The following is a 25,475-nucleotide window of genomic DNA, read 5'->3' as shown; positions in this document are numbered from 1 at the left end:
GAAAATAAGCTGTGAGGATGATGCACAACGAGGCTATAAAGAGATACAGATAGGTTATGAGAGTGAGCTAGAGTGTAGTGTAGGAAATGTGATGTTATTTACTTTCATAGGAAGAACAGAAAAACTGAATCTTTATTAAATGCTGAGAAACAATTGAATGTTGGCATTCAGATTTGGGTGCCCTTAGTAGGAGAAACATTGCAAGTACTGCACACTATTAAGCAGAAAAATCCTATACTGGCAAATGAGCATTGGAATAAAAGTGCATTATGTACAATTAGTCTCCATTTGGAAAGAAGCATATATGTTCTTCAAAGAGGTATAACAAAGGTTCACTATATGAAAGAATTGTTCTGAGGAGAGAATGAGTAAAGTAATCTCATGTTCACTGAAGTTTTGAAGAGTGAGGGGTGAACTCATTGAAACATCCAGATTCTAGGAAGGCTTGACAGGTTAGCCATTAGAAAATGCTGTTTCTCTGGCTAGAGTGTTTAAAACTAGGGGGAAAAAGAGTCTCTAGACAAGGGATGACCATTTAAAACTGAGATGAGGAGAGATTCTTGTTCAGAGGGTTGACAGTTGTTGAAATTGTCTACCACAAAAGCCTAGTCCTGAGGTACATTCAAGATGGATAGATACTTGGACTCTGGGGGAATCAAGGGATATGAAGATGGGGAGAAAAGGTTGAAGATAAGCCATGGTTTGAGGGTACATATATCCAACTCCTGCTCTATTTCTCATGTTGATCTGTTCTTTGGTAACGCACGTAATGATGTACAGCAAAGAGGGAGGAGACCTTACGACAATACAACAGTTTTGCACAAATGCATGATTGCTTCAGAGTTTAAACTTGCTTTTGTTTTAACATGCATGGAGGATCAATGAGCAAAGCTCCTTTTTACTTCAGATAACTAAGATGAAAGGCTAAGTAACATAAGTTGCTTCACTATATGTAGCAAGGTATCTTGGTTCCAACTGTGTAGTAGTTATGACAACATAACAGTCAGCAGTCACCATTATTATCTAACGATGACAGCCATCTCTTGTGCCCACACCTGAACAGTTAAACGTGGAAACCCAGAAGTTGCTGTCAGTGATACTATTATTCTCACAATAAAATTTCTTGAACGAGTACACCTTAATGAACAAGTGCAACTGGGTTCTCAATATTTGTCATGATTACTGCTGGACACCATTCGCAGCTTTGAAAAATAAATGTTACGTTTGTGAATTAAATGTAACTATAATTAAATGTTATTCTCTGTTCCATAATAAAACAATTGTTCTAAGCTTCTGTCAACCTTATCACATTTTAGCCTCCGGCTCACTCCCATGTGCAGCTTCTACTCATTATTTTGCTTTCTGTAAAATTATTTAACAAGTGGATGATAAAATCTGCTTCTTAGCTTGCTGGCTGAGAGAATTTTTCAGTGCAATTGGCTGCTTAGCCTATTGGACGAGTTCCCTGTTGCTGGACACTTCTATAGCTGCCGCCAGAATAACGTCAGAAAAGATGACATCTTAACTCAGCACAGTGGTTAGCACTGCTGCCCCACAGCACCAGGAACCCAGGTTCAATAGCAGCCTTGGTTCACTTTCTGTGCAGAGTTTGCACGTTCTCCCTGTAACTGCATGGGTATTTTTTGGGTACTCCAGCTTCCTCCCACAGTCCAAAAGATGTGTAGGTTAGGTAGATTGGCCATGCTAAATTGCATCTTAGTATCACGGGGACTAGCAGGGTAAAAACGTGAAGTTACAGGGATGGGCCTGGATGGGATTGTTGTTGGTGCAGGCTTGATGGACCGAATGATCTCCTTCTGCATTGTATGGATTCTATGATTTGCGCCACACAGCTTGTTAACTTGTAACTTGGCAATGATAGCAAAATCTGGTACAGTAGCAATGAATCGTGTCCGTTTAGTTCTTCCACAAAGTCTAACCCGAATTCTTCCATTAACTAACTCAGTCTGCAACTGAAAACTGTGCAGATTTTTTTCCCCATCCTACTTAAAATAATAAAGTTGATAAAGAGAGGATAAAATCCAAAGTCATTAATGCGAATTGTAATGGAATATTTGAGGCAAAGTTTTTAAACTAATTTCATAACACTGCATAAATGTGTAACATAATAATTTGCCTGAAGACACTATATACCATAAAGGACTGCAGGATGTACTGTCACTGACATTACTTTAATGTCATTACTGTGCATTTGGAATTAAAAAGGCTTTTAAGCAGCCAAAAATGTTACATTTGAGTCGTTTAAATTAAATGTTGAGGAACTTCATAAATATCTGCAGTTTCGTTTTAAAAGGACTACTTTTTGGGGGAAATTTTACTGACAAATGAGGGTTCTGTTCCATGGATTGCAGAAGCTCAGGTCAACGTGCATTATTGTGAGGTAAAGGTGGAACCAAAAACGAAATTACTGTTAAACAATTGGCCCAGTTCCAACGGTCAACTCTCAAACTTTAAACCTTCGAAATATTTCTGAACAGACAAGGTCGCCGTCTGAAACAAGTATTAGAAATTTTCCATTGTTAAATGTAATGTATATCATTTAAAATACTTCATAAATATTAACTATCATACTAGATTTTGTATTTGCACACAAAAAAAAAATCAACTTGGTAGCTTCTTGATCAACTTTTTCACCCAAAAAATATCTTTCCTTTCCCAGGTTAACTAGAATCCTTCACTGAAGATTGCTGCTCCTTTATGGGAACTTTTCCCCAGTGAAGTTTAAAGTTTATTTATCAGTGTCACATGTAGGCTTACATTAACACTGCAATGAAGTTACCAAGAAAATCCCCTAGTTGCCACACTCTGGTGCCTATTCGGGTACACTAAGGGAGAATTTAGCATGGCCAATGCACCTAACCAGCACGTCCTTCATACTGTGGGAGGAAACGGGAGCACCTGGAAGAAACCCACACAGACACAGAAAGACCATTAGACTCTGCGCAGACAGTGACCCAATCCAGGTCTCTGGCGCTGTGAGGCAACAGTGCTTATCACTGTGCCACCGTCAGTAAGCAGAGAAAAAAAGCTGACGTTTCGAGTCCAGATGACCCTTTCTCAAAGCTAAAAGGCATAGAAAGTGGGAGATATTTGTACTGCAGGGTGAGGGAATGAAAGATGTCATAGTCACAGAAACCAGGAGAAAAGACTGCTAATGGCAGTCCATAGAGAAAATAAAGGGTGCAACTGGCCAAATGGCAGAGAAGCGATGAAAATGTTTGCCAGGGGCGGGGGGGGGGGGGGGGGTGTGTGTGTGGTGGTGGTGGCGCGTGGTGAGGAAAGGTAAGGGAAGGGAGATAAAGTAGGGGGAAAGAAAAATAAAGACAAACAATAAAGAAATAAAAGGTAAACACCAGTAAAAAAAAATAGAATGAAAACAAAGAGGGGCTAATGTGGGATAGAGCAAATCATCTGAAGTTGTTGAATTCGATATTGAGACCAAAAGACTGAAGTGCCTAGCCGGAAGGTGAGATGCTGTTCCTCCAGTTTGCGTTGAGCTTCACTGGAACATTGCAATAGGCCAAGGACAGACATGTGGGCACAGGAGGATCATGTTTTAAAATGACAAGCAACTGGAAGATCAGGGTCCTGATTGCACAGTCTGTGCATACTGTGCGGTCCGTGCAGATATTTTGGTTTCAGATTCCAGCATCCACTGTAATTTGCTTTTTTCCAGAGGGGGAATGTTGTACTGCAGTGATATCCAAGTATGCACTTGCGGCAGACAACCATTTTATCAAACAAAAGGTGTTAAATGAATGCAATCGTAACTGACTTGCACTCGGCATTCATTATTTTCCATTAGCCTTGAGTCAAGAAACAAACCATGAGATTTGTTTACTTTGAAAAGCACATGCTGACTCTCAAAACGATTTCCTGGTGTGAAAATAAAATATTACTACTCCAAATGAAATCAACTAAACAACAGCCCCAATTGTTCCTGTCAGCCTCAGTGAAACCTCCCGAGTTATGATCCTGATCAGTAACGGTAATATGCATGCAGTCAATGTCATACTTGTAAATTAATCATGTTTGTTTTACTGTAAATTCAAGCTGATACAAACCTTTTTCCCGAACCAGCTTATGACTGTTCTCCATAGCTGCAATGTCCCACCATGTTGCATGTTATGCGCTGATGTTTGAGAACTGTTATTAAAAGATTCTAACCTATAATCTTCACAATCCCATTGCCAGATTGCACCAGTTTCAGCCCCATTAGCAGTGCAAAGCCAATGTCTGTTACTTTAGGAAATACCTTTCATTTTGCACTGTACCCTCAGGCAGAAAGTTAATGAAAAAGATCAAACATGGCTTTAGAAGGAAGAGGTCTTGTTCAAAAAAAAACCCCTTCATTTCAGGTTACAAATAGTGCAATTAGCTCACTGTTTCTGTGGGGAACTTGCCATTTTAAAAGTTGAACAGCTTGGGGGCTGATCCAGAGTTGTCCACTGCTAGGACAACAGCTCAGCCAAAGTGGTTCTTATCTACCCTATTCAAATTGCTGCCACTCAACATGTAGTAACTCCAGTGAAAGCAGTTCTCATAAAGCCACCTTGTACTAATCATGGTGCATGTTTAACTAACTTGTTTCAACATGCTCAGTTTGCAGTCACTCACAACAATTGAAAACACAATTTACTCCTTTCACACCTACTCGAGCAGTTTCATCCCATTGGGTAAACAATTTAATCCCCGACTGAGATATGGTATGGCATGATAGGTATCTAAAGTCTGAAAATGTTGAAAAATGCCACGGATTGTTTTTCTCCATTCCAACAATCAAACAAGTTTTGCTCACAACGCAAGAACATCTTTTACACACCATTCCTGGGAGGTACTGGGATCGTTTGGACCAAAATCTTAAAACATTGGGATTACAATCAACAATGATTTCCCAAGAACAAAAACACAAGTAACCAATGGAATGAGTCACAAAGCTGATTCACAATTCTTCCTCATTCACTTCCAAATATGAACAGTATTAACATTAATCTTCCCTGTAGCAGAGTATGATTTGCAGAGTAAGTTGCATTCATCATGAAACAGCAACCACTTCCAAAGCAGCTTGCCACTCTTAACCACAAGTGTGTCCTTCAATCATCACGCAATAACACATTCATGCATGATCATAGATTAGAATCAAGCACAAATGACAGCCTCGTCCTAATAATACTCTGCATTAAATAACCCTTGAAGTTATGCCGATTTATTACTGGCTCATTAACTTGTGGAAATACATTGCTTCGACTTACTTTCAAAAATCTGGTCATTTAAAATATGGCAATGAGATCAATATTGTTGCATGTCTCATTTTTCTCTTTATTCAGGCTGACGCAAGATCTAACATCACTATTATAACCAACTTTAGACATCTCACCCAATATCATAATTAATATTCCTTCCTGCACCAACACCATCAATGTGTTGTCCTGTGGGGGCCTCTACACAAAATCGCTGCTAAATTTGTGTACACATGCAACCACATTTCAATAAGCAGGAATTTGATTCTAAAGGTGCTAAGGGTTGTCTTGAAGATATGGTAAGGTGTTACAACATCCAACTCCCTTCTCCGCACTTGAAAAATCAAAGAGGACATCAACAGATCATTCAAACTCAAACAAGTCTATGAGCTCGTCACACTTGTTGTTGGAGGTGAGTGAGCAGTAGTTTTGGAAAAGGTCAGGGCCTGTTCTTACTCTAAGGTTCAGTCATATCTGGAGATAAATGGTAAAATTTGTCAGCTAGGGTCCCTCATGAATGTATGCCTTGGATTTAAGGGAGCAAACAGCCCAGGGGTCATGGCCAGCGTGAGAGACAGTAATGGCTTTAATAGGGAAGAGGGCATCAAAGACAGAGGTGAGGTTATGATAAAGTTGTAAAAATGATGTAGTGAGGGTTTAAGACTATTGGAAATTTGAAAGTACAGTTCTAAGTGGCTTTGTGGCAGTAGTTTTGTTTTAAACAGAAAGTAATCAGATTGAAAGGAGGCAAATGCATGTGGGTGGAGAGGCACAAAAAGAAGTCATCAGAGATGGCTTTGTTTGTGCCTGTCATGAAAAAAGAGGCTACATGAAACAGCAAGTTCATGAACATGGCCATAATATCAACAGGGAGGTTCAAATGAAGGAACAGGCGGAATGATGATAAGAGTACAGTGAACTTAGAGGAGAGAGATGGAGATTGTAATTACCAATCATGAGAGGCCATTCAGTGCATAAGCTAAGCCAAGGAAATGGTGAAACGTAGTGTAGTAATTGGGTGGATAGTAGAACCATAGAACCCTGCAGTGCAGAAAGAGGCCCTTCGGCCCATCGAGTCTGCACCGAACACAGGCCCTAACCCCATATCCCTGCATATTATACTCACCAATCCCTCTAACCTGGACACTAAGGGGCAATTTCTTAGCACAGCCTATCAACCTAACTCGCACATCTTTGGACTGTGGGAGAAAACTGGAGCACCCGGAGGAAACCCACGCAGACACGAGGAGAATGTGCAAACGCCACACAGACAGTGATCCGAGCCAAGAATCAAACCCAGGACCCTGGAGCTGTGAAGCAGCAGTGCTAACCACTGTGCTACCGTGCTGCCCATGAACCACTGTGCTACCGTGCTGCCCATAACCACTGTGCTACCGTGCCGCCCATAACCACTGTGCTACCGTGCCGCCCATAGTAGAGAACAAGGGTTTTAAAACAGAAGTGAGTGAATTGGAACAAGAGATAAACGAGGTCGGAGAAAGTACCAGAGAAGCGAGGGGACGGACCAAGATGTAATTTGGTATTAACTACCACAGTAGTAATTGGTCGGGCCACGTGGTGTAAGGAATACCCAGAAGAGGTGGTTTCATGAAGGGGAAAGGTGTCATTAACTACCAGCTAGGCTTCATTGGCATCCACAATGTCAATGCAATCATACACAATAAGCTCAGGGTTGGCAAAGGTTTTGTTCTTAAGTGAATGCACATTCTGGAAGGAAATGTGAAGAGGATGGTGACAGCTAATCTGTTGGCAGACACCAGTAAGCTCCCTGGTCCATGCTGGGAAGGTCAATTTCAAATGGACCATGACAGTTGTTTTTCTGAAGTCTCAACAGACGTTAGGAGCTTTGGTGCAGCCAAAGTGTTGCATTGGTCATCAACTGTGGACAATTAATAGTTTCCAATTAAGGCTCACACTCACATTGAGAGGTGGAAACACGCCTTGAAATGAAGTGGGAGGGCAGACCTAAACAAAATACAGATAAGTTCCAATCACTTAAGTAGTCTATGCACGTCGTCCGGAAATGAAGCAAAGTGATCATACAAAAATAACTTAACCGCAATAACATGCATCAATATCTGCACACCTAACAACTAAAAGTAAAATGGTGCTTTTCGTCCATCACTCCATATGGTAATATAATTTGAATTTCACAAAGTTTCACATAGGTTAGACATGGGATATCCTCTCTGGCTGTATTTGACCTCAAGAATATCCAAATCAAATGGCAGAAAATATGGCCAACTTTGTGCACAAAATGGCAATCCTTCACAGCAGTGAGCTGTACCTTTCCTGGATGATTTCTCAGCCTCTGCTTTGAAGTTCCTGACTGCTGTACTCTCAATATATAAATACATTAGTAATTGGTTTCCTTTATGAGATTCATTTCCTGCTTGATGAGGTGTTAATAGATGAGGATCACACAATCTGGACCCTTTATTGTCATTCAGAGGTCATGTCAATGATAAGTGGAAGACAATATTTCTCCCTCAGATAAATGATTGTAATGCTCGCATATTGCTTTTATTATAGTTATGTTTTTGTAATGTTTCTTAACCTTGTGGATCACAGTTTAAAATACAAAAATGTCTTGACAGAAAACAGATACATTTTTGAAAACATGAATAAAAATTTATAGATAAGAATCCTGTACTAATAGAAATCTATTAACACACGTAAATATCTTCTGTAAAACTGCTACGGTGATTCCTCCAAAAGTTACTATTCATGTGCAAATTTGGCAATCTTGAACACTGCTAACAAAAATGATATCATGTTGAAATGAAACACCTCTAAGTTTCTTTATAAAGTAGGCTTACATTAACACAGCAATGACGTTCCTGTGAAAATCCCCTAGTTGCCACTCTCTGGCATCTGTTCAGGTGCACGGAGGGAGAATTTAGCATGGCCAATGCACCGGACCAGCACGTCTTTCAAATTGTAGGAAGAAACCCATGCAAACACAGGGAGAAAATGCAGACTCCGCACAGACAGTGATCCAAGCCAGGAATCAAATACGTTGAGAGGCATCAGTGCTAACCACTGTCCAATGTGCCAGACCAGTTAGCCAGCTGAGCGTGACCATGAAAGGGCTGATTTGGAACATATCTGGGTGGGTAAATATGAATCTCTCATAGGGTGTTTAATTCTACCAAAACCAGAATTGTAAATCCAAAATTTATTTTCCATTAGTTGAAGAGGCAGGGGGTTTTTCCTGTACGAAATAAAATGTCTCCTTTGGTTATACCCTAGTAAAATATCTGGATTTAACCCAATCAGCTCTCTCCCTTTTCCTCCTGAAGATACTGAGTCAAATACAGGAGTGGTTCCAAAGAGAAGTGGGTGCTGCAGCAGATTAAATGCTGGTCTCTCATCTCCAGGAAAGGAGTTTAAATCCATGCCCAGATGAACAAGATCCAAATCCCCTGTCTGCCAACATGAACTTCAGCAACTAATTGGCAGTCAGAGAGGCTTCAGGCTGGCTACTGTCAGAAACAAAAAAAAATCATGTTGCTGAGGCGAGGATGCTCTTTACAGGCTGTGGTTGAGGGGTTAGTTGGGGACAGTGTACTCTGCATACCTCTGTGCAATACCTCGCCAGAGAGTGCTCAATTTCAACAATCAACTGGAACAAGTACGGTCTTCATTCACCAACATTCCTTCATACACAAAAACAGAAAGCATGCTGTACTTGAAGCTTAGGTTAAATAAGAAAATTAAGATCCAAGTGAGCTTTGCAGTGCTCTACCACAATCTGACCACAGCTAATAAAACAATTAACATTCTAAGACAATCAACAAAGCTCTAAATAAAAGGCAACGCACAAAATTCCAAGATTTGGATTCAGAGCCACAGCTTCACCAAAAACAAATCAGTTTCACCTTGGGCCAAATCGTACCTGTGTACCAAGCAGTGGAGGTGAAGTTGTGAAATGGCAAAATGGCAGATATGTTATTTTAAAACTATCCAGTGCCCCAGAGATGTGTGGGAAAGCTTAGAATTAGCTACCTTTGAGAGAAAAACATTTAAGATTTAAACATAATGCTGCAAGGCAATTCCGTTAGTTCAAGTTTTAAAGTTATTTATTGTTGTCCCAAGTAGGCTTTCATTAACTGCAATGAAGTTACTGTGAAAATTCCCTCGTCACCACACTCCAGCGCTGTTCCGGTACACAGAGACAACTTAGCATGGCCAATGTACCTAACCAGCATGCCTTTCAGACAATGGGAAGAAACTGCAGTGCCACGAGGAAACCCACACAGACACAGGGACAACGTACAGACTCCGCACAAACAGTGACCCAAGGTAGAAATAAAACCTGAGTCCCTGGTGCTGTGAGGCAGCAGTACTAACCATTGTGCCACCATGTCACCCTACTGTATTGGCACAGAACATTTTTACATGACATATGCAAGCCAGATCAAATAGAGATTCCTATTCTGGGAGTTAAGTTCTGCCTGTATGAACTAAAATACATCCTGATTCTATTCCAGGTAAACACCTGGATTTAATCCAATCAGTTTTCTGGAAAGAAAAATAACAGTGTCCTGCACCAACATTAGGCTTTGGACCACAGCCTTTTATCGCTGAATCATGAAATTTTTGACAAGCGGCATACATGCCCTTCAGTTCCATCAGCAATACAACTGAAGAATTGTGTGTTTATCCAGAATTCATGATCAACAATTTAACACTGAATATCAAACCATATAGTAGTCAGGCTGAGTCCAGGCCTTTTCTATCTGATGAAGGGGCAGCATTCCAAAAACTCATGATTCCAAATAAACCTGTTGGATTTTAACCTTGTGTTGTGAGACTTCTTACTGGGCTCATCCCAATCCAATGCCAGTATCTGCACATCATAAAAAGAGTTGACAGGAAAGGAAAAGCCCCACTAGTCCATTCAGCCTTTTCACACAGTTGCCAAGCCTTATGCATCACAACAGGTACACACTCTGTCCAGTGCCATGTAACCCCCTGGGAGGGATAAAAATCCAAATAGAAACAGGCCACTTTGGGGGAAACTCCAAGGTATTTTCTAAGTATATTAAGAGCATGAAGATGATCAGAGAAAGGGTGGAGCCTATTACAAACCAAAGGGGTAATCTGTGCATGAGCCAGAGGACACGGGCAAGATCTGAAATTGATATTTTTCATCCATATTCACGCAGAAAGACATGGTAGACGGAGATTTTAATTGGGATGGTAAAATTCAAGAGCATGTTAAGGTTAATAAGGACAAGGTTTCAGATGTTTTGGAAGGCACAAAGGTGCATAAATCCACAGGACCTGCTGAGATGTGTCCCAGGCTGCTATTGGAGGCAAGGGAGGAGATTGCAAGAGCCTTGACAAAGATATTTAAATCTTCACCGGCCACAGCTGAAGTGCCAGATGATTGGAGGGTGGCCAATTAGTCTAATATCAGTGGTAGGGAAATTGTTGGACAGCTTCAGGAATTATTAACACTTCAGGACAGCACACCTCAACCACAAACACAAGTCCATCAGTAGAAAAACCACACCTGTAACAATGAGTTTGATAAACAAGGGATTATGGTGCATGCACATGAGAGTCCTCATCATGAGTTTATTTTTAAATATAGGAATCATGTGTCCTGATTCTGGGTGTTTGTACATCATCCACATTTAGAAACTCTGAAGGGTGGGTGAGTGCCACAAGCCTGCAATTGTCTGACTATCTTACACGTAAAAACATTTTACACTGGTAGATTAAATACAATTCTTTTCTCACAGCACAAACTCTTGTGGTTAACATTTTGCTGTAAACTGAATGCCAATTATCGCAACTAATAAGATTTTGCAAAAAAGTGAAGTTTCTCGCTTGCTCTGCAGGCCAAACTTGTGCTGGTGCACATCCCCCAAAAGGCCAAAGTTATCTTTGAGTTTGAACCAAAATGGGGAACATTACCATCTATTTGACAGGGGAAGACAGCACAACTAAGGCCCATGCCAGCCACAGAAAGAGGATGCAATCACTCTCTTGGAACAGTTACAATAAAGAGTAGTGATGGGAACCCAAGTAGCCTATTCCCCCCCTTTGCTGAGGACAAGTCTAATGCCACAATCACCACCTGCTTGAAATCAGTTCATACCAATCAACCTGAACATGTTCCTAGCCTTATTGCAGCAGTTTGTACTGTTAGTAGGAATTTTAAAAGCATTTCAACTATGGGATCAGCATTACAAAGGTGGAACCATGTGCAATCCCCACTGTGCGTTTTTTTGAAAAATGATGTAGCAAACTGTTAAACACAGACTTCCGAGTAGTCTTGTCAGTCTTAGTACCGCTCAAACTACAGTTTTGCATGTAGCCACAGCAACCACATGACAACAAAAGGGAATATTGTTGCACTACTTCATTTAAAATCGCTTGTTATATTTTGAACGCAGGAAAAACAATCATCTTTCTCCCTCACAAATCATATGTCAGCACACAATAGCCTCTGCCTATGAGGACAGTAACATAACATCAGGGACAAAACAGCGCAATTGCAGTCACACCTCATATCACAATGTGCCTGACCCACACATTGTCAGACAGCCGGAAAGTTGTGGGTGTGTCTAACTATATTTATCAACACAAACACCAAAAAACAAAATTGAAGGTCAATTGTTCAATTTTTTGACATGGCAAAATGCAATACCACTCCATTAGTAGACAACAGCTCAACTGCCCAACAGAACGTGGCTTTGGATTTTTGCAGAGTTTGGGGGAAGAGAGTGTTGGAGAGGGAGGAGGAAAAACAGGAACACCACAGGAGAGCTTATTTCTTAGTTAAATGATGTACAATTGTGTCCATAGACAGTTCCAACAACTGGGAAGTCTATTTTAATATCTCTAGCTCAATTCTAAACACATTCAAAGAAGATTGCTAGCTGAGGGGAAACCATTCTCAACTCTAAGCTGCAACCCCTGTCCCCAGAATCAATTGTGATTTTGTCAAGTATGGTCAACGTGACTTTGACCTACCTTCTCCATCTTCAAGCTCCTAATAAGCTGCCTTTCAGCTCCCTTCACTGCAATTATGTTTAGATTGAGACCAAATGTGACACTGCATACCCATGTCCCTAGGCCTTCAGAACTGTGGAATCCTTAACCTCTCTTACTCAGTGTTCCTCCAATGTTATACCTGAACCCAACTTTGCTAATTGTCCTTTTGCTTTAATCCCCAGTGGATCCTGCAGTCAAGGCTCAGCACTCCAAGCAGGAAGTGGCACAGCCACCATCCTTCTGAACAAAATACCTCACAACCAGGATACCTTATAAATGAGCACAAAATTGGAAACGGACAACAATAAAGAACACCTCTTCTAAAGACATATCCCATAGGGAATGTTGAGAAAGAGATGTTCAAAATTCTCACCTGACACGAGTTAGACGAAGCTGAAATGAGTTAGAAAAAGGAGTTTAAAGGGCAAGTATTTTGAATTGATTATACTCCGTTTCAAATATCCAAAATCATATTTTTTTATTCATGAAGTTACTCTAACAACTCAAAGTTAAACGAGAATGTCATTTTCAACTAGCAAAACATTAATCCAGAGATAACCTAGCCAACAAAAGCAAGTTGCAGCATGTCAAAAACTGCTTTTAGACACACCTTCAAACCAAGTCATTAAATTGCTGCAAGGTGCAGGAACAGACTAAACAAAAGTCTTTAGATCCAGGAGATATTCATAATTTTGTTTTGAACTTTATAATCCAAAAGAAAGGGGAAAGCATAGGGAAGGTGCGAGTGTGGGATGGTGCTGGAAGGAAGCATACCTAAATAAATTGTTCATTTCAGCTAGACTGGATCAGGCCGTCAGGATAGCAGCACTGCATGCAATTACAATGTATTGAACTGCATTATACAATTACTTTGAGAAACAGCTCACCTCAGCCATCTCTTTCAAATCCATTCATTCAATGTGCCACCTGTACAACCAGCTGCTGTCATTTGCTTGCAGTTAACTGCAGGTTAGGCAAAACAATCAGCCACATCTCATCCTCAAATTTTTTTACCACAGGCTTGAAAAAAAATGTTCAGCTTAGTTTTCACCTATTAAGCTTTGTGCTTCTTGCCCAGATTATATTGGCAACACAAGTAAAACAATGAGTTGCCAAACAGAGACAATACATCAACTATTCAATCCAGAAGTCAATGAAAATGTGGGGAATCCAATTAAACATTTGAAAGAACCAAGAAAAAGACCCCAAAATGTCTCACTTCCACACTACACCTTATTCATTTAAGTCTTTGGGAACAGAAAATGTACAATTTCTGACTCCTTTCACTTACTATTTTACTAAAGATATACTTCCTATTAGTTGGCGGTTCACAGGTTGACCCTGCTTCCTGTGAAGGTGAAATTGACATGACACTGAAAAATGGAACTGCATCTGGAGAATTGCAGAGAAATTACAAGATGGAAATATGTTCTTCAGTATAACAATTTATGTTGGTGATCATTCTCCACAAGGAAGACATCCCCTGCTCCATTTGCCATGACACACTGGCCCTCTTTCCTTCCCTTATTTAAGTGAAAGGTTGCCATAGTCCCTACAATCACAAACTAGAGAGGTGCATTCTGCAGCTTGACAGACCTCCAGAAAAAAAATTATCTTGCTTTCTGTCCTAAATTTCTGAATCTTATAGGTATGCACCCATGCTCTGGATCCCTCAATCATCGGAAACAGTCTGCTTCTATACACTGAAATTTAAAAGTTGCAAAGGAATGGCACAATCATATCACTCAGAAATAGCCATTAAACCAATGTAACAACCCAATTTTTTGTCTCTCTAGCAGATAGTATCTTATTGAATCTGTGTTGTACCCTCTATATTGTTTATACAACCTTTAGACTCAACTACTGCATATAGTGCTGTACTCTGAAGTTTTATCTCGATCTACTATTACTTCCATAGACTACGCATAAAACCTCCATCTTCCCTTTCTGAAAATTTGGTTTTGTGATGAGAGCGTTGCTGGCAAGACCCAACATTGATTGCCCATCCTTGATTGTCACAGAGAAGGCAGTGGCGAGCTATCTTATTGAACCTCTACAGGCTTTGTGGTGTAGGTTCCCACAGTGTTAAGAGTTCCAGGATTTGGACCCAGCAACACAAGAGGAATGATGATGGAGTTTCAAGTCAGAATGGGATGTGACTTGGAGATGAACTTGCAACTGGAGATACTCCCATACGTTTAATCACCTTGCTCTTCTGGAAGAAAAGTTGTGGCTTTAGAAGGTGCTGTCAAAGGAGTGTTGATGAGCTACTGCATTCCCCCTTAGCACTGTGTGCCAATGATGGAGGGAGTGAATGTTTAATGCATGGAGTGCCAAACAAGTGGCTGCTATGTCTTGGATGGTGTCAAGCTTTTTCAGTGTTGGAGCTGTAGGTATCTGGGCAAGTGGAGGGTATTCTTTCAACTCCTGACTTGTGACTTATAGATAGTAGACAGGCTTTTAGGGCATCCAGAGGAGAGTTCTGCATCCCAGAATTCTGACTTTCTCTGATAGCCACCGTATTTACAACCTAAGCCTGTAGGTATTGCTGCACGCAGACACAGACAGCTACAGTACTGAAGAGTTGCAAAGCTTAGAAAATAGAAGCAGGAGTAGGCTATTCAGTCCTTTGAGCCTGCTCCACCATTCACTTTGATCATGGTCACTTACCGAATTCAATACCCTGACTCCATCTCCCAACCCCCCATATCCCTTGATCCCTTTAGCATAAAGAGCTATATCTAATTTCTTCTTGAAATCAGACAATGCTTTGGCCTCAACCACTTTGTGGTAATGAATTCCACACATTCACCAGCCTCTGGGTGAAGAAATTTCTTCTCACCTCAGTTCTGAAAGTTTGAGGATAAGGGGTAAACCTATGACCCCTAGTTCTGAACTCCCCACCATTGGGAACATTTTTTCTGAATCTAACCTGATTAACCCTGTTAGAATTTTAAAAGTTTCTGTGAAATCCCCTCTCATTCTTTTAAACTCCAGTGAACACAATCTAACCAAATTAGTCTCCTCTCATATGACAGTGCTGCCATCCCAGGAATCAGCCTGATAAACCTTTGTTGCACTCCCTCTATTCAAGGGCATCCTTCCTCAGATAAGGATACCAGAGCTGCACACAATACTCCAGGTGTGGCCTCACCAACACCCTATACAATTGCAGCAAAACATCCCTATCCCTATACTCAAATCCTCTTGCTATGAAGGCCAACATACCATTTGACTTTTTTTACTGCCTGCTTACTTTCAGCAACTGATACATGAGAACATCAAAGTCTCGCTGAGCATCCATCTCTCCTAGTTTACACTCATTGAAGTAATAATCTGTCTTCGTATTATTGCTACCAAAGTGGATAACTTAACATTTATTCATTTTATACTGCATCTGCCATGCATATGCTCACACACACAGCCTGTCCAAATCACTCTGAAGCATCTCTGCATCCACCTCATAGCTCAGCCTCCCACCCAACTTTGTACCATCTGCAAATCTGGAGATAATGCATGCAATTCGCTCTTCCAAATCATTTATATATAATGTGAACAGTTGGGGTCCTAGCACACAAATCCCTGCAGACCCCACTAGTCACTGACTGCCAATCAGAAAAAGAGCCATTTATACCAATCTTTGCTTCCTATCTGCTAACCAGCTTTCTATCCATCACAAGACATCACCTGCAACCCATGTGCTTTAACATTACATAGTAGTCTGTTATGTGAAACCTTGTCAAAAGCCTTCTGAAAGTCAAAATAAACCACATCCACTGGTTCTCCTCTGTCACCTCGACTAATTACTTCCTTAAAGAATTCTAATAAAATCATCAAGCATTTCTCTTTTGTACATCCATGCTGTCTTTGTCTGATTATTCCGCTGCCTTCCAAATGCTGAGTTATGAAATCCTTGATAATAGTCTCTAGCAACTTCCCCAGTACCAATATTAGGCTCACTGGTCTGTAATTCTCTGTTTTCACTCTGCCTCCCTTTTTGAATAGCAGGCTTACATTAGTTACCTTCCAATCTATAGGAACCAGTTGAAAGAATTTGAAAAATAACCACCAATGGATTTACTATTTCCAGAGCCACTTCATAACATTACAATTGTCTGCAATCATCCCAGTTCTGACCTTTTGACAGAGTTAAGTAGCTGAGGATAATTTTGCTTTGGACACCACCCTGAGGAATTCTGGGGCTTAGATGACTGGTCATGGTTGTTGGAAGCCTTGTCCTTTTGTGCTCAGGATGACCCCAATCAGTGGAAACTTTGCCTCCCATATCCATTGGATGGAATTTTTCTGAGGGTCCTTGGTCACACTCTGCCTTGATGTCAAGCATTGTCACTTTCACCTTCCCTCTGGATTCAGCTCATGCCCATGTCTGGACCAAGGCTGTAACATTTCACACACTACAAAGGACAGAAAGTAGAATGTACAACTCAAATTGGGCCTGTTACTTAATCTTTCTGATGACATTTCCAGTCTGCTCCACAATAAAGTTTAAAAGAGGCTATGCTTGTAGTATGTAACATTAAATTTTGTGTGCAACTAATTCTAATGTAATGTGGCATAGAATGTCTACCCTATGAGATACGATTAGAATGAGAGATTCCTTTCAAACCGAGTGGCCCTGGTGCAACCCATATTAAGCTTCGGTAAGCAGGTTGTTGCTCAGCAAGTGCTGTCCCATGGAACTACTGATAAAAGTTCCCATCACTTGGTTGATGATTGAGAGTAGAGCGATGTGGTGGTAAATGGTTGGATTGGATTTGTCCTATTCTGTGGGTAGGACATACCTGGGAATTTTTGCACATTTGCAGAGGCCAGTGTTACAGCTTTATTGTAACAGCTTGACTAAAGTTGCAGCTAGTTCTGGAACATGAGTTTTCAAACTGCAATAGGGATATTGTTAGGGACCATAGCCTTTGTTAAGTGTCCAGTGCTTTCAGCCATTTCTTGACATCATGTGAAATCAACGAAATGAGCTGAAGGTTGGCATCAATGATGCTGGGGACCTCCCTTGGCACTTATGGCTTGACAATGGTTATAAATTCTTCAGCCTTGTCTTTTGAACCTCTATGTTGGGCTCCACCAAAAATCAGGCTGAGATTGAGACTCCTCCTCCAGTTCAATTGCCCATCAACATTCACCAGTGGATGTGACAGGGATTGCAGAGCTCAGATCCGATCTGTTGGTGTGGGATCACTCAGCTCTGTCCGTAGCATGTTGCTTCTGCTCGAGTCCTGTGTTGTAGCATTATCTGATTGGCATCTCATTTTTAGGAATGCCTGGTGCTGCTCCTGCGACCCTTCCCCACATTCATAGAATCCCTGCACTGCAGAGGGAGACCATTCGCCTCATTACATCTGCACTGACTCTCCAACAGAGAATCTTACCCAAGCCCAGCCCCCACCCTATATCTGTGACCCCATGCATTCACCTGCTAATTCCCCTAACTTGCACATCTTGGGACACGAAGGGATAATGTAGCATGGTCATTCTACCAAAGCTGCACATATTTGGACTGTGGGAGGAAACCCACAGACACGGGGAGAACATGCAAACTCCATACAGATAGACACCCAAAGCTGGAATCGAACTCCAGTCTCTGGCACTGTGAAGCAGCAGTGCTAACCACTGTGCCACCGTGACACTGCATTGCTTGTATTCACCTAACAATCGATTGAGTTTGTCTCTAATAACTTATGAATCTAAACCTGAAACTATCTGCTTAAATTAACCTACGAATCTGGTAACCAAAGTCTGTAGCCCAACTTTAAATCATTGAAGTGCACACAAAAAGGAGTAGCCCCAAGACAATGCTACTCAAATCCATCTAGTCAAGCGAACTGCCCCTAGTTCCTACACATTTTTATTCAATTTGCTACCCTTCCCCTATATCCATACCCTTTAATCTTCTACAACAGCTTCATGACAGTACACTACATTCAGTGCATTTCTACATTTACCCTATCAGTCACCTCCTCATCGGATTCTCCAATTCAAATAGCATCGATTCCACACACAAGGGATAGCAAAGCAGATATTGTGACTCAAATTGAGTCACTTACTTAATATTTCTGGTAACATTTCCACTCTGCTTCACAATTTATTCTGAGAGGCTATGCACACAATATGTAACATTAAATTTTGTTTCTGAGATTTCACAAACTAATTTTCAAGTAATGTGTTGTAAAATGGCAATGAAATATGATTAGAACGCGATTTCTTTTTCCTAGACATAGCCACCTACTTTGGAATTTTGAACTTGAATGGGAGACTGGTATAAATTTCTCTTGTGAAACAATTTTCACTGTGAACACATTTCCCAGATCTCCATTTCTTCTAGGTGTAGTATGGAAATTCTACAGGAACTAAGTTAATGAAACAGAGCCACAAGAAATGAAAGTAGTAATGCCAGCAGACAAGGTGCATGACAATTCTTCAATATTTTAACACTTGGCACAAAATATCAAACCCAAGACAGGACTTAAGATATAAGATACCTTCATTTTCAGAAGCAGGGCAAGTCACCTTGAAGACCAGATCAAAGGTTCTTTCTGGGCTCTCTCTGTTAAAGAAATAAAGTAAAAAGTTGATTCATCAGATTGAGCATATAGCTTTGCTACCTTAAGCCACTGACAAGAATACTTAAATCTATTATAAATGTGAAAACTAACACTTTACCAGAACTTGGCATGTCATTACACCCTCACCCCAATTTTCATATTTCATTATCAACTCATAATCTTTTAATCCGATTATCATTTCATGGCATTCCAAAGAAGTATAACTATCAAGGATTTAAAAACAAGCGTTCAATTGAATGTGCATGTAGGAACAAGAGCAGGCCAGTGAGACCCCTTCATTCTGTTATTAGTTGCATCATGATTGATCTCAACTCCATTTACACACTGTTGATCCATATTTCTCAACATCCTTCTTAACAAATCATCTTTGATGTGAACCTTAACCTAACATTCACCACCTTTTTGGTGGGAGCACGTTTCAAACCATTCCTAATCTTATGTGAAGAGATCCATGTTAATTTCACACTTGGCTTGCACTTTAAGGTTATGCCCTCTTGTTCTGGATTTCACCCATCTGAAGAAATAGGTTCTTTTTATCCATCCTGTCAAAATCCATTTTATCATTTTATTTACCTCAACTAGATCAACCTTCAATCTTCTAGATCCAAGGAAAAGTATGCTAAGTTTATGCAACCAATCTGAACTTTTTTACACTGCCATGTCTGTGTTGCTCCCCTTACATCTCTGAAGAGCAATTCCTGGTACTGTAAACAATACTCAAGATGGGATCAGATTCTGAAACTGAAGCATCAATTTCTCTTCACCTTCCAATATCCTTCAGATAACTTCCTACATCCTATTAGCCTTGCTTATTATTTTTGTAGTGTTCACAAGCTTTAAAAAGAGGCCATTCAGCAGTCTGAGTCAGCACCAACTCTCCAAAAGAGCATCCCACCCAAGCCTGCCTATCCACCTATTCCCATAACCCCATGCATTTACCGTGGCTAATCCACCTAACCTACACATTTTTGAACACTAATTTAGTAATTTATCACGGCTGATCCATTTTTCTCTCTTGGATCCTTATGGAACACCATTACGACAGTTTTGCCCACTTATTCTATCAATGTGCCTTTGCTCCCAATATACTCTTCCAATTTTGTGTTATCTGTAACTTCAAATATGCAACTTTATTTCTTCATCCAAGTTATTGATAAATATCTAAAACAGTGGATTCACAGTACAGATCTCTGGAGAACACCACGAACAGGATTTTCAAGCCACGCTCGCCCCAAGACCGGAAAGTCCTGCCAGAAGTCAACGGACCTTTGGATGGTCCTGTCTTGCCTGCTATGATTCCTATGGCAAACGGGAAGGGAAAATTCCGCCCTACTTGTCACATACTGATACTTCAATTCCTCATTGTCTTCGATCCCCCAATCGTAACACTAAATGTAGATAATCTGCCTTTATTGCTACGTGTCACTGGTTTCTGTGTTTTATGTTATAAGACAATGAATTAAAGTTTCAGTCTAGAAACTGCCAGTCCTAGCCCTGTGACATAATGCATGCTCGTACCTACTTAACCAACCACCCTTATTCAAGTCATTGCAAACTATCACAGCAGGAGGACTTCTGCACCAAACAAACAGCTGCTCCCAGGATATCTATAAACCAGCAGGTTTTTAAACACAATATTAACAAGGAACAAAATACACTCCCCGCGATATTTAGCATCATTCGTGAACTCAAAGTGTTTTCTCCATTTGCCCTTTAATTATAAATACTAAATTTAAAACAAATGCATTGCATTTGAAACAAATTACAAAGAAAGAAAACTTTTAGCCTCTTTCATTTGGAGAGAGAAGAAAAACAAGCCACTCAAAAATTACTGAATGCAATGGAGATATGCAAGAAATGCAAATAGAAAAAGTCAATTGATCATCTGCCCCAGGTGTCTTTCAGATGGAATTTAATATTCAGTCTGTGCTAGTTAGTGCAAAGGAAGCTTGAACAAAATACTACACGCAGAGTGTCTCTTCAATGATTTCCAAAACGGATGTCAAGTGGAGACAGAAGCAAGACTAGATGATCTGCTGCTTTAACATATATCTTGTTGCTCATCTCGAAGTGCAGTGGGATGCAGGACATCAGGAGCACGTCCAGTTCAACACCTTCATCTGCAAATAGCATGGCTGCAAAGTGCCATACTGCTATTTCTGTCCTCCAGAAGCACTGATCAGGCCAGTGGCACCAAGTTCAGTTATCTGGACTATGGAACATGTGTAACTTATACATGTAAAAGTTATACTTTTTAAAAGTTACATGTCTTCTCCTGATGATAGCAAAGGTAGAAGTCTCACAACACTAGGTTAAAGTTCAACAGGTTTATTTGGTAGCAAAAGCCATTAGCTTTTACTACCAAATAAACATGTTGGACTTTAGCCTGATGTTGTGAGACTTCTTACTGTGTTTACCCCAGTCCAACACCAGCATCTCCACATCATGACAGCAAAGATGCCATGAAAGAGTCGGTAACCATTTTGATTGAACGCAAGGATGTGGGGAAATGCAACTTTCCTTTTCCCAAGTAAAAAGCATGTTCTCAAATAGCAACTGTAAATTATGTGCACCAATCTAGAATGTGTCCCGCCTCACTGTGTTTCCTCAACACAGTGAAAGCAGCACAGCAGAACTGCAGACTAGTTATCAATGCAGTATTCCACATTAGCTGCAAAATTACTCAGTTAAAATCACGTTGGCATTTCATTATAACAGTCAACTTGTAATTTACAACTCTGAAAAGATTCCAAGTGATTTTTTTGTACTTAAAGTTAAGTAGTGAACAGCCAGCTGCAAGTGCGTGCACTCAGTGAAGGCATCGCCTAATAACATGCAAAGTCACTGAGACCAGGATATCCTCAGTCTTTTATATTCTTTCCTGTGATGTGGGCTTTGCTGGCTAGGCCAGCGTACCCAATTCAATTCACTCTACATGATATCAAGAAATAGCTGAAGGCATTAGATACAGCAAAGGCCTTAATAACATTCCAATAACAGTACTCAAGATTTGTGTTCTGCAACTTGTTGTGCTGTTCAAGTAGAACTGCAACATTGGCATCTACCTGACAAGGTTGAAAATTGCCCAGGTGTGCCCTGTACATACAAAATATGACCATCCAATCTGGGCATTTACCACCTATGTGTCTACCCTCAATCATCAGCGGGGTGATGAAAAGTGTGGTCGACAGTGCTATGAAGCAGCACATACTCAGCATCAACTTGTTCACTGAAGCTCTGTTGGATTCTGCCAGGGTCACTCAGCTCGGCGGGGTGGAGTGCGGTGGCAGTCTCCATTATCGGAATCACATCTGGCACAAAGGGAGATGGTTGTGGGTGTTCATGACTAATCATCTCAGTCCAAGGACATCGCTGCAGAAGTTCCTCAGGGTAGTGTCCGAAGCCCAACCATCTTCAGCTGCATCAACAGTGACCTTCCCTTTATCATAAAGGTCAGAAATGGGGGTGTTCACTGATGATTTCACAGTGTTCAGTACCATTTGCAACTCTGCATAATAAAGCAGTCCTTAACTGCATGCAGTGAGAGCTGGACAACACCCAGACTTAGGCTAAGTGACACTCGTACCAGACTCGTGCCAGGCAATAACTATCTCCAACATCAGAATTTAGGCCTAAATTCAATGGCATTACCAAGGTTGAATCCTTCATTACCAATATTGAGAGGGTTGACCAGAATTATTCATAGAATTCCCAAAGTGCAGAAGAGGCTACTTGGCCCACTGATTTTGCACCAACTCTCTGACAGAGTCTTACCCTCTCCCCCACTCTATCCTGTTTCCCATGGATAATCCACCTAACCTACACATTGTGGGATACCAAGGGGCAATTTAGCATGGCCAATCCACCTAACCTGCACATCTTTGAGAGGAAACTGGAGCAGCCAGAGGACACCCGTGCAGATACGGGAAGAACCTGCAGTCTCCGCACAGCCTGTGACCCAAACCAGGTATTGAACCTGGGTCCCTGCCACTGTGAGGCAGCAGTGCTAACCACTTTGCTGCCCCTGAACAGAACCTGAACTGGACCTGCCAATATAAACATAATGGTTAAAAGCAAGTGAGGGGTTGGGAACTCTGATTAACGCACCTCCTGACTTCCCGAAGCCTATTCACCACGTACAAGGCATAAATCAGGAGTGTGATGGAATACTCTCCACTTGCCTGGATGAGTATAGCAGCAAGTCCAAAACGCTTTATGCCATCCAAGACACAGTTGCTCATTTGACTGGTCACCACAGTAAGCAATTTAAATATTCACTTCCTCCATCATGGATGAACAGTAAATACCATTTACAAGATGCACTGCAGCAACACATCAAGATTCCTTCAACAACACCTTTAACTCCTTGATCTCCATAACCTTGGTAAACAAGGGTAGCAGATGGATGGGAACACCACAACTGCCAATTCCCCTCCAAGCCACACACATCGCCCTTGCTTCATTATCACTGAGTCAAAATCCTGGAACTCCCTACCTAACAGCATAATGGATGCACCTACACCACATGGACTTTGTGCCAGCAGTTCAAGGAGGCAACCCATCACCAATTTCTCAAGGGCAATTAGGGACAGACAACAAAAAAAATGCTGGCCTGGCCAGCGATTCCCACATCCCATGAAATAATTTGTTAAAAGTTACATTTTGCCTTAACACCTGCAAAATGGCAGACGAGGACATAACTGATAATCTGTGGCAACCACTGGTTTCAAGATATGGATGGGACCAACCTGAAAGGTTACAGGTGATTCTAGCGTCTACACCGCACAGACAACCTATTTCTAATGAAAGATTGCAAAATAACTTTCAGCGTGAGGAAACAATGCAGTAAACAACACCCTACTCCTCTCTTGCAAACCACAAAGAAACAACACCTAGTGTTATTTCCACACAGCCCACAAAATCCACAACATTTTACAATTAGACTTGGCAAAAGTTCACTGAAAATTTATCTCTTGATCACACACACTCCAGAATCTTAAAACTACATTTGCTGGCCATCTCTTCCCACCTTTTATTGGAATTGCTCAGATGGAGAAGGCACCCCGCAATACTCAATTTCATTCAACACCTCCCTTTTCAGTCGATGTTATCTGTAACATCAAGGGTGACACCCTTGCTCATCAAGGGTCAACTGAGATGTCAGAAGGGAACCATTTCCACCAATACTTCTTCCCCCTCCTGCAGCATAGCACATCATTGGTTTGCCATTCTTAATACATACACTCTAAAAGATGTCAAGACTACTTCTATAACTGATTGGACTCGCTGTTTTATGAATTGCAAATATTGTAGTTTTTGTATTTTCAGAATTGTTTGTTTCCTTTATCTGGCCACCCTGTGAACACACACACTCTGTTTGTATTATCCTCAGGTTTATTTATTCGTTCAGACTAAAACCAACCATACCGGTCTGCTTTTACACCATAATTATCAAAACATGGCATATTTCCAAACAGAATAGGATACTCAATAATCACCTTGCTACCAATATTTTCCCAGACTGATACTTCTGTTTCTTTTCACGTAACTGATAAGTGATAAGACAAAATGTAATCTTTTGTGTGTGAAATACAAAATTGATTTGCAAGTCTAGAGAGAGCGCCGCCTCTTTTGATGTAGTAAAGCAGACAGTGCAGATGTTTAGAGTACATCCTGGTTAAATTTAAAATGTTCAGCCTTCACCGTCATCAAGCTGCTTTGGCAGAGTGTGTGTATGTGCAGGCCTGAAGCCTCAAGACCTGGACAGATTCACAGGCACAAAGACGCTTTTGCTCCGTATAAAGGATTGCAGTCCCAGCCCCAGCCCAGGTGTACTCCCTCTGCGGGAGTCCTCCCCCACCGTCAGCTCTCTATCCACCCTCCGGGCCCGATCTCCCCACTCACTCACTTCAGTCTACAGTCCATGGTTACGGCATCTCGGAGCGGCTTCCCTCCCCCGCCTGCCGGTCGGTCGCTCTCTCCCTCCTCTGTCTGTGTGTCCGGGCCGCGGGGGGAAGCAGGCTCACAGACTGCGGCGCGGCTCAGAGAGCAGCGTAACTCCTCCACTCTGCTCCGCGCAACTCACTGAACCATGGTGCAGCTCTCACTGCCGCTTCGCCACCACCTCGCAAACACAAACTAGGAAGTTAGGACTCACTGACAGAGAAGGTTGCCGACGTCACCTGACCGTGTCCCACGACAGGAAGCTTTTCAGAGTGAGTTCACTGAAACTATTAGTGGAATAAAAGTATGGGGTGGAATGAATGGGTGACACTGAATCTCATTGTAGTGTACATCAACGGCAGGATAGAGGGGCGGATCACTTCAGATAAAACATCCAGGTGTGCAGTGTGTGTGTTCACTTTTGAATGGATCCATCTTATATTAAGTTAACCTTTCTCTACACCCTATCTGTAACTGCAATATTATATCCTGCACATCCTTCCTTCTCCCCATATGTAATGCTTTGTCTGTATAGTGCGCAATAAACAATAGTTTTCACCAATACATGTGACAATAATAAATCAAATTTTATTTTTCTTTTATTACAAAGAATCTATCTGCACTTGGAGAGGCGACGGTTGAT

General features: G+C 41.2%; 1 protein-coding gene across 3 annotated transcripts in view; it reads right to left on the bottom strand.

Moving 5' to 3' along the window:
* Positions 1–25,016, bottom strand: part of dennd1b (DENN/MADD domain containing 1B) — a 277,010-nt gene extending 251,994 nt beyond the window's left edge. For all 3 annotated transcript variants that reach the window (XM_080195844.1, XM_080195845.1, XM_080195846.1), the window contains exons 1-2: positions 24,798–25,016; positions 18,806–18,870 (exon numbers count right to left, since the gene is read on the bottom strand). In XM_080195844.1, the coding sequence (XP_080051970.1) occupies positions 18,806–18,870; positions 24,798–24,814 (82 nt within the window). In that variant the 5' untranslated portion in view covers positions 24,815–25,016. The remainder of the gene's footprint in view (positions 1–18,805; positions 18,871–24,797) is intronic.
* Positions 25,017–25,475: the final 459 nt, after the last annotated feature.

The sequence above is a fragment of the Carcharhinus amblyrhynchos genome, chromosome 9 (assembly GCF_965287045.1).
Source record: "Carcharhinus amblyrhynchos chromosome 9, sCarAmb.v2.hapA, whole genome shotgun sequence".
NCBI classification, from domain to species: domain Eukaryota; kingdom Metazoa; phylum Chordata; class Chondrichthyes; order Carcharhiniformes; family Carcharhinidae; genus Carcharhinus; species Carcharhinus amblyrhynchos.
The sequence above is the reverse complement of the archived record's forward strand: the minus strand, read 5'-3'. Positions and strand labels throughout refer to the sequence as shown.